This window comes from Myotis yumanensis, unplaced genomic scaffold, assembly GCF_028538775.1.
Source record: "Myotis yumanensis isolate MYYU_CA2020_CCGP unplaced genomic scaffold, mMyoYum1.0.hap1 SCAF_3, whole genome shotgun sequence".
Lineage (NCBI taxonomy): Eukaryota > Metazoa > Chordata > Mammalia > Chiroptera > Vespertilionidae > Myotis > Myotis yumanensis.
In genome coordinates, this window is record NW_027223754.1 from 110,830,562 (window position 1) to 110,840,994 (window position 10,433).

Sequence of the window (10,433 nt, forward strand, 5' to 3'; positions counted from 1 at the left end):
TGACCATGCTTGTAATGTCTGGCCTCCCCTTTGCTCTTTTTCTATTATTAATATTAATAACTAGCTAATTATGACAATAACAATGAGTCTTTACAGATATTTTGTATTGTAAAGTGTTCTCTCAGTTATTTAATTTTGAATAACAAGGTGTCAATAGATGAGAGCACTCAGCCTGAAATGGCCTTAATTAGTGTTGATTTTGGATTCTTAGGGAGATTATCTGAAAGAAGTCCTAAAAAGGAAAGTACTTCTTGGAAAATGAATTGAAAGTTGCAGGCACTGAATACTGTTTAAGGAGCCTATTGAAGATAACTTTGAAAAGCAATGTCCAATCCCAAGTCAGAATAGTGTTTACCTTTGAGGAGCTGGGGCATGGGTTCAAGGACAAAGATAATACCTTGTTTCTTAAAAGAAAAGAGAGAAATTTGAAGCAAATGTGGGAAACTATTAAAAGTTGACCTGCTGTCCTGGCTGGTGTGGATCATTGGTAGGAGCATTGTCCCGTATACCGAGAGGTCATGGGTTTGATTCCCAGTGGGGGCACATCCCTAAGTTGCAGGTTCCATCCCTGGGTCGGGCCGCATATGGGAGGCAACCAATTGATGTTTCTCTCTCACATTGATCTTTTTTTCTCCCTCTCCATTTCTCTCTAAAAATAAATAAAAACATATCCTTGGGTGAGGATTTTCTTTTTAAAGTTGATCTGTTATGCAGTGATAGGGAAATTTATAATAGTATTATTCTCTTTACTTTTCTTTATAATTAAAATATTTTGTAATAAAAAAACATTCAGGCCCTAGCCAGTTTGGCTTAGTGGATAGAGCATTCCTATAGGAATGAAAACCCAGCAAAGATATCAGATAAAAGGCAGCCAAGCAACTGAACTAAGGAAAGGAATAGTGGTCTGGGTCTTCAAAGTGGAAGAGGCAATTCATCTGTAGGTGAGAAGAGGCAATGTCTGATAAACAGATGTTTGCCCAGACATGCAGATAAGTCTCTCAGATGAAATAGTTAGCTCTGGTAGTAACTCTCTTCCTGGTACAGGCCCCTTTCCAATTTCTTTTAGGCAGTTAGGGGGACATATAAAGCTTTTCCTGAGTCTGTTGGGTCTTGCTTACCTTCAGCTCAAAATTATCCACATGCCCAAGTGGCACATTCTGGGGTGGCTTTGTTCTGAACCCCCTCAAGGTAGCTGTGAAAATTTTGGTTTTATAAAATATAAGATTGGAAAAATAACATCATTTAAAATCTAACCCATTATATAAAGTCATTTCAAATACATTACTTGCATTTAAAAAAATATAAAAGGTTTGATTTCTGGGTCCAGTATATGTTAACTTCCATTTTCAATTTTGGTATTTCATAATATATCTTGATTTGGATAACGCTGGTTATCTGTAGGTACTATTAAAATAATCAAAGAGAACAATTAAGTTGATATAATAATTTTTTATTTCAGTGCCCTGGCTGGGTAGCTCAGTTGGTTAGAGCATCATCCAATACATTATTTTTTCAGGTTTGATCCCTGGTCAGGGCATATATAAGAATAAACCAATGAATGCATAACTAAGTGGAACAACAAATCAATGTTCCTCTGTCATGTGCGAGCCTCGTCCTGCGTGGTTCAGGGTTCAGGATCTGGAGAAGGGCTGCGTGCAAATGACAGAGATGAGACAAGAAATAATAATTTGGAAATATTGGGGGTCAGGTGGGAAGCCCAACACAAGGGGAAGGATTTCCACTGGAGCCAAGGCCTTGCCAACCTTTTATTCAATTTTGGATACACATATAGCCCTTAGGCAGGCAATTCCAGTAACAGACAATCTTAAAGGTCAGTAAATATTAGTAAAGATTTACTCTGAGAATATTTGGTCAGGAAATTGCTTGAGCCACCATTGTCTCGGCTAAACAATTGGTGCATAGCTCTGGCCCTTGCCAGGGCTCAAGGTTCACCAGGGTTCCGGGCTCCTTGTTTACACTTCTCTGATAGTAAAGACAATGGGTGGCTTCCTACATGTCTCTCCCTCCTTCCCTTTCTCTCTCTCTCTCTCTCTCTTCCTTTCCCTCTTCCTCTAAAATCGATCAATAAATAAAAAATTAAAAATGTTTAATTCATACTTCATGAAGAGAGCAGTCTCCCCTCTCAACTCCAGAGACCTACAAAGTAAGGGGAAAGGTTCATGTCAAAAATTCTGTGGGCTTTTGGGTCTTTAGGGTGAGTTGAAAGTGTTTGTAGGGTTTAGGGGATGGAGATCCATTGAATTGTGCTAACCAGCATTATAGGGAGGACTTGACAACATATCTTCACATAATCAGCATGACCCATAGCCTATGATATCACGGAGCTCCTTTCATTTATTTATTCTAGTTGACAAATGTGCACAAGTAATGCAAATAAAATTATTGTTATTCCCAAGGGTTAGGAAACTTGGGGAATGTTCACATTACTTGATGGTGTAAATATCAGTGTTATGTTTAATGGTTTGTTTACTTTTAATGCTTATTCACTACTGAAATAATCTAAACTCAATAAATAACTTTTAAATGTTATGTTGGACAGTATTAAGTACCTGCTGTGTATTTGGTCTGAGAGTATTTTGTTTATACTGATGTGTTGTTGTTTTTACCTCCAGTAATATATGTATTATGTCCATGAGGGACCCTGGGAAGGTGTGGGCTTGGCCTTGTTTGGGATTGATTTTATTTTACATGTTTTCTGTGATCTTATGCACTGTAAGTATTGATGCTACCACACCCCTGCCAAGTGTGAAATAAAACTGGCTCTTCAGCAAAAAAAAAAAAAGGAAGGGTGCAAGGTTTTATAGAAAGAGGCAAGCAGGACACAAGAAAGAAGTACTTGGTTTGGCTGGAGGTGTATATCTGACCTTATTTAGAAAGATCAAAGTATAGAGTCAGAACTTGAAATAATTTGATACACTGGTCTGCCATATTGATTGTTTATTTGTTGTGTATTTAGGTTTTCTTTTGAGCTTTTTGTAGCTGAAGTCTAGAAACTGAATTTTTCTCCGCTTAGTTCATGCTTCTCTGGTATTAAAGACTAGAGGCCCGGTGCACGAATTTGTGCACTGGTGGGATCCCTCGGCCTGGCCTGTGGGGATCAGGCCAAAACCGGCTCTCCAACATCCCCCAAGGGATCCTGAATTGTGAGAGGGCAGTTCTCAGATGACACACCCCGGAATCGGGCTTGTCCTCTCTGGTTCCGGGTGCATCACCCAAGAACCACAGCTGCCAAGTTACTTGCAGCTCAGCAGCTCCTGCATTGAGTGTCTACCCCCTGGTAGTCAGTGCACATCATCGCTACTGGTCAGAGCATCTGCCCTCCTGGTGGTCACTATACATCATAGCTACCGGTCAAACGCTCGGTTGCTTAGGCTTTTAAATGTATAGATGGCAAGAGAGGGGAGGACTGAATCTTATTCAGTTTCCTGACAACCTTCAGGATAATATGACAGGCACATGTTCCAAATCATCCTCATTTTTTATTTAAATAGCAGACAAATTACGGACCTTGAAAAGTAACAGTGAATTTTATGATTTGCTATTATGGTATGGTTTTATAATATTATAATTCTTTCATAGAACTTTTATAAATGGGCATAGTTTGAGGTGTAGTTTCCAGTATACATAACAGAGTTTTCCACTTTTAGGTATAAAAGGAAGAGAACGACTTCTGGACCTGATTGCCACATTTCTGGTATTGCAGTTTCTTCGTACCAGGTTGGAACAAGCTGGAATAGTCTTCAAATCCCTGATGAAATTGGATGACGCCTCAATTTACAGGTTTTTTTCCACTTAACTATATATTTTTAAATATTATTTAACATTTAACTATACTCGTATTTTCCATTTAACTGTATTACTAAGCAAATGACTTATATTTTCAACCATTTCTTAACTAAACCTAATATGAAGCCACACAGAATTGTAGTAAGTACAAAGAGAATTTGTTCATAGGTTATGTCTCGCCTGCACTCTTCTGTTGGCAGGGCCGACACAGTATATTTGTCTCTTTGGTTGCACAGGAAAACGCAGAGAGTTTAAGTATAGCTTACACTGGAGTCCTTATCAGTGGCACCTGGCTTAGAACTCTTTTCACTATAGTATATGGATTCTATATGTTTTTGGAAAATCCATAATATGATTATTGGAACCAGGCTTAGGTCAAAAATACAAATGCAAACCTATATGCTGTAAGTCTAAATCTTTAAAAGTTATAAATTAAACTACGAAATTGTTAAATAAAATATGTTCTAAAGTTTTACCTTGACAAATCTAACTTCAAAACCATCTAGAAGACCAGATTCAAATTTAGAATGATGGGATGACTTGAAGTTTTATGCCAAAATGTTGCAGTGTGAAGAGATCCAGTTTTCGGTTCCTGGCTGCTAGCCCTCGGCTGACCCCTGTTATCACAAGAGGCCTCAGCGCACATATGCATATCCCTTAACCATCAGAACTCCATCATACCCCATGCAAATGGCTACCCTTGTGCACGCGCGTGTGCATATACATACACACACACACATATGTTATTTGCGTATGTTTTTTTTAAAGGCAAGATAAAGGGAAAACTAATGAAACTAATAAAAATATTATCTAGGAGGAGGAAGGACATAAGGATGAAAGCTAAGTTTCTCCTAATATACGTTGTTTTATTGTTTTGACTTAGAAACTGTAAAAAGTTTACATAATAAAGATTAAATATCAGAGAATAGAGCTTAAACATGTTAAATTATACATGGGAATGTGCTCAGCAGTGTCTGGGATGTCGGGAAATAAATGGCAAGACAAAAAAGAGGAGAGAATTAGAACCTACAAATTAATGGTCAGATGAATCAAAGGCAATGTGTAGACCTTGTTTGGATCCTGATTTGAACAAAATCCATTGTATTAAAAAGACACAATTAGGGAAACTTAAACATTACCTGGATATTTTGTGATATTTAAGAATAATTTATAACTATTTTAAGAGTCACGTTTAAGAAAAAGTTCTTGTCCTTTAGAGGTACATATTTACAGATGAAATTAAAATAAATGAACAGACCTATTTTTACCCTCTTACAAAGAGACACTTCTGTTTTGATCTTCTACAGCTATGACAGCCTCTAGATCAAGTATTAACAACTTTGAACCTACTTTTGAATTGCATATCACAAAGTATTAAAGCAAGATTTTTAAAAAGTAAAATATGGCTCTTACTATATTACTGTTACTGTGAGAGCAAAATGGTTTGTTGGAACTGTAATAAATAAAACTTATAAATAATTTTTATTTCCTATTTATTGCCTATTTAAAACTTTTATTTCTCTTTTTCCTACTTCATGATGTACATAATGTTAATGTAGTAGCATTGCATGGAGGTGTATGAACAAAATTTTCACACTTATCAGGAGGGTCAGTCAGAAGTCTCAAGGCGATCTGGATTAAAGGAAGGCCAGTTGAATTAGTGAGAACATTTAAAATCAGTTTTGTTGCTTTCTATAGTTAGTAACTGTAAGTAAACTGATACTTATTGAGAAACAGATCTTTTAACCACTTCAGGCCTGTTGCTATTTGGTATGTTCATGGCATCAGGATATTCAGCAAATATTTATTGACTACCTACTCTGTGCCAGGGACTGTTAAACATGCATTTTGTTAATCCCCACAACACACCCACAGAATCTCATATCATTATCATAACTGAGGAAACTGAGACTGCCAGTGTGGAATGAAAGATGCCCAATATCACACAGGCACCACTGTATAACTACAGAATTAGGATTTGAACCCAGGTCTTAACCACCACACTATTCTGATGGCCCTTTCCCAGTTTATAGGGGAAAAAATCAGGAAGATGAAGAGAATCTTTCAAATTTTTAGTTTCCCCCCCAAAGAATTTTCTTTAAAACTTTAATATATATTACCACTTGTTTACTAATAAGTTTGAGAAGACGACAAAAGAGGAAGCAGATAATATTAATTTAAAAATTCAGAATTTTTCTGGGTTTAAATAGACCTGAATATTTGACAGTCTTAAATATTCAATAGCATTTAATGGTCACAAACTTGAAGCTTTTGATATGCACATTTTACTAGTTAGTTTATGTGATAGGATTAAATATATGCCAGTTTCAGTTTCAGTTTCATGTGTGACTCTCAGTCATTTTGCAAAAATAACTAGCCAAGTTGAGAATTCCTGGTTCAGTGAAAGGAGAGAGAATTGGAAGCCTAGTTTGTAAAATAGAATTGTGTTTGTATGTGAAGAATGGATAGGATTTAAATGGAGAAGAATGGAAAAGAATGACAATAAACAGATGTATAAAGGCTAGAAGATGCTTGAGTTATTCTGGAGGCAGTGAGGAAGTCTGTGGTGCACAGTGGAAGCTGGGAAGTGATGGGTATAATATACTTAAAAATATACTTAATAAGTTAAAGCATGTCAGGCTGGTAGAAGAACTTTAATCAAGTATTAAAAAGAACTGTTTTTCTTAAATATCTTAATTTTTGACAGAATTATTTTGTCTGAGCTAATGTGCTAGATTTGATACCACATTACATTTCATATCTAATTATATTCTGAAATTGATGGAAACATTGTTTTTTAAATCTAGGAATATTCCCTGGGCTTTTGAGAAAATAAAGAAAGCAAGTGAATGGGTTAGAAGAACTGAAGGACAGTATCCATCTATCTGCCAACGGCTTGAATTGGGTAAAGACTGGGACTGTGCCACTAAACAACTATTGGGAATCCAACCCATGAATACCACCTTTCCTCTTCAGGTTTCTTAATTATGGTCAAGGCTTAATCAGATGAAGCTGTATTTTAAACTTTTTTTCATGCTTCTATCAATAAAATAATATTAATAGATACCTATAATGAAATTTAATTATGATTTTATCAAATGTAGCAATGTCCCTTAAAAATAAATGGAAGCAGAATTATTTTAATGAACAAGCTATAGTAAAATAAAAATTACAGTGTTAAGATTTTTTGTGTTCAAATATTTTAAGGTGGTAAAATACACATCTGGATGGTCCTGGAAGCTCATTGCTTTCTCCCCTTCAGGAGTCTGGTACAGACTGGTCCAGCTGGACTAAGCAAGCTGGGATGAAACAAAGTCTTTGGCCAATGTCCACAATTCCATTTCCAGGGTCCTAGGTATCCCCCAGTATGCATTCTCCTTGGTGTGCGTCCTGGTCTGCAGATCCCCTGATACATTTATTTTACTTAGAGAAACTGGGTATCCCAAGCAATGCTTTCATGGCTCTTGCTTTTGTTGTTGCATCTCAAATCTCAACACTAAACCCAAGCTCATCTAGATTTTCATCTATGTTCTAGTTTTATAGTTTTGTACTTTACATTTAGGTCTATGCTAGTTTCAGTTATTTGTGTGTGTGTGTGTGTATGAAAGGTATAAGGTTCACTACCCCACCTAGGCCATTTCCTCTCTACCTTTTCATAAAACCTTGGTTTCTCTGGTATACAGTCTTTTGGCTACTTCCTACCTGTCCTCATTGCTGCCATTCACCAACTGCCCAATACCTCCCCTTGTTCACATGGTTCAGGACTTCCCTTTCTACTGCTAGTCCTGCTTTTATCTTGAGTAACTTCCAACATCCTGCTGTATGACCCATCCTAATTCCCTGGGCTTGAACTGCAGCTTATTGAATCTTGGTAGAATGCCTTGTGATCAGGTTGGTAACCAGAAGGATGAGAGGCTTGTAAGGAGCTCCCACCTGCCTCTATGTCTCCATGGGAGACTGTCATGAGATAGTTTCTCATCACCTCCTATTTCTGATGAGGTATGAAGCTCAGGATACAGCTGCAGACTACCCTCCAACCCCCCCCTTCTAGCTGCATCTAGAATCGGCTCCTCAACAATGATGTCTTCCACCACGCATGTCGCAATTATCTAGCTCCTTTGGAAGTGTGGGACAAGGAGAGGTGATGTCTTTGACTACTCTTCCTCTTGCTATTTATTAATTTTTTTTGTTAATCCTCACCCGAGGATATTTTTCCATTGATTCTTAGGGAGAGTGGAAGAGAGAGGGAAAGACAGAGAGAAACATCGATGTGAGAGAAACACATTGATTGGTTGCCTTCTGCACGGCCAGGGCCCAGGCCAGGGAAGAGGTTGCAACCAAGGTTCGTACCCTTGACTGGAATTAAACCTGGGACCTTTTGGTCCACAGGCCGACGCTCTATCCACTGAGTTAAACCAGCTAGGCATTCTTCTTGCCTATATAAATCACCTAAATCTACAGTGACCTGACATATCACATATCTTTGCCTGCTTGTCTGCATGACATAATCACAGAAGATAAACAGTCTTTTCATGGTTTATTAGATTAAGGGATTTAAATGATTGGTAATACCCAGTAACACAAAATATGTGAGTAAACAAAGACTTCCTTACATATTTACTGGAAACATTCTAGTAAAACAAAATTTTGCAATATAGATGTTTATCAAAATTTAAGTCATACCCTCCTTGAAATATAAATTTCACTAAAAGGAATTCAACTTTTAGAAATTCATCTTACAGAAATATGGACACACACAGAACAGAGTGCAATAAAACTCACTTTAAAAGTGATATAAATGGGTGCCTATGTATGTATTACATAAAAATCTGTCATGCCATATTACAAACTGGTTACCTTTAAGGAGTAGGAACTTTATTTCTATCTTATATATTTTGGGTTAATTGAAAATTTTTTCAATGAATACATATACTTAAATTTTTTAGCTCTGGCCAGGTAGCTCAGTTGGTTAGAGCATTGTCCTGATACATCAAGGTTGCAGGTTCAATCCCAGGTTAGGGCACATACAAGAATCAGCCAATGAATGCATAAATAAGTGGAACAACAAATAGACGTTTTGCTCTTTTTCTCCCTTTCTCTCTCTTTCTCTAAAAAAAAAAATTATTTCAAGATTTAAAATATTTTGCCAAGTTTTTATAAATTTAGAACCTTCTTTTGTTTCCTCTTCTGTTGTTGACTTGTTGAAGAAACAAGGTTAGTTGTCCTATAAAATGTTGCACATTCTGGACTTGTCCAATTACTTCCTTTTCTCTTTCTCCATGTTTCTTGTAGACTGGAAATTAGGTCTAAAGGCCTGAGTAGATTAAGGTTCAACATTTTTGCCCACAAAAGCCATTGAGTCTGGTTATTGTTCTACTTTTAATAATGTTTACATTGATCAGTGGGTTTCCACAGTGGTGGTGTGTTTCCTCTGAATCTGTGGAGAGATATTTGGCATCCAGTTCCTCATCCATCTTTCACCTAATAGTTTTGTTGCCTGAATCATTTTCAGGAAATATTGTGATTCTCTCTTCTATACATATTAGCTGGAATTCTTATGAAATAATGAGCTTTCCCCCTTCAACTAATGTTATTTGGTTATATTTTTTTAACTTATTTTTTTAAATATTTTTTATTGATTTCAGAGAGGAAAGGAGAGGGAGAGGTAGAAACATCAATGATGAGAGAGAATCATTGATCGGCAGCCTCCTGCTCGCTCCACCCTGGGGATCAAGCTTGGGTGCACATGTCCTGACCGAGAATTGAACTGTGACCCCCTGGTTCATCGGTCCATGTTCAACCACTGAGCCATATCATCCAGGCTATTTTTTTTTAATATTTTTAAAAATATATCTAATTATTAGAATTGTTGTGTGTCTGTCTTTTATAGACTGAGTCCCTGGAAGGCAGACTATGTTTGTTGTATTCCTAATGCCTAGTAACATCATAGTACATTTAGTAAGCTCAACAAATGACACCAACTCAAATAATGCACCAACTCAAAGCTGGTGATCCTTTCCATAGGGATGTGCTGATCATAGAGTACTCTTTAATTAACCTCAGAGTTAAATTTAAAAAGTTAATCCGCCCTAACCGGTTTGGCTCAGTGGATAGAGCGTCAGCCTGCCGACTGAAGGGTCCCAGGTTCGATTCCGGTCAGGGGCATACCTTGGTTGTGGGCACATCCCCAGTAGGAGGTGTGCGGGAGGCGGCTGATCAATGTTTCTCTCTCATCGATGTTTCTAACTCTCTGTCCCTCTCCCTTCCTCTCTGTTAAAACCTCAATAAAATATATTAAAAATAAAAAAATAAAAATGAATAAATACAAAGTTAATCCTGTAAATTAAGTCATAAAGACTATTTGTGATTCAAAGTGAGAAAAACATTTACCCTTCAGTGGACTTTTCCAGCAACTTTGGGTGACTACCTTTGTCAGTCATTTATAACCCAGAGAAGATACTTTTAACACATCCTCTGATGTGTTTTCTTAAATTTTATTTTTAATTATAGTTTACATTCAATATTATGTTGCATTAGTTACTTGTGTACAGCTTAGTGTGGTTAGACAATCACATACTTTACAAAGTGATCCCCTGATATTTCAAGTATCTACCTGGCACGTACAT

At 36.9% G+C, this 10,433-nt stretch overlaps 1 protein-coding gene across 2 annotated transcripts in view; it reads left to right on the forward strand.

Annotated features, from left to right (window-relative positions):
• PARP4 (poly(ADP-ribose) polymerase family member 4) overlaps positions 1-6,988 on the forward strand; it is a 125,666-nt gene extending 118,678 nt beyond the window's left edge. For both annotated transcript variants that reach the window (XM_070409358.1, XM_070409357.1), the window contains exons 33-34: positions 3,669-3,801; positions 6,615-6,988. In XM_070409358.1, the coding sequence (XP_070265459.1) occupies positions 3,669-3,801; positions 6,615-6,792 (311 nt within the window). In that variant the 3' untranslated portion in view covers positions 6,793-6,988. The remainder of the gene's footprint in view (positions 1-3,668; positions 3,802-6,614) is intronic.
• The last annotated feature ends 3,445 nt before the right edge of the window (positions 6,989-10,433 follow it).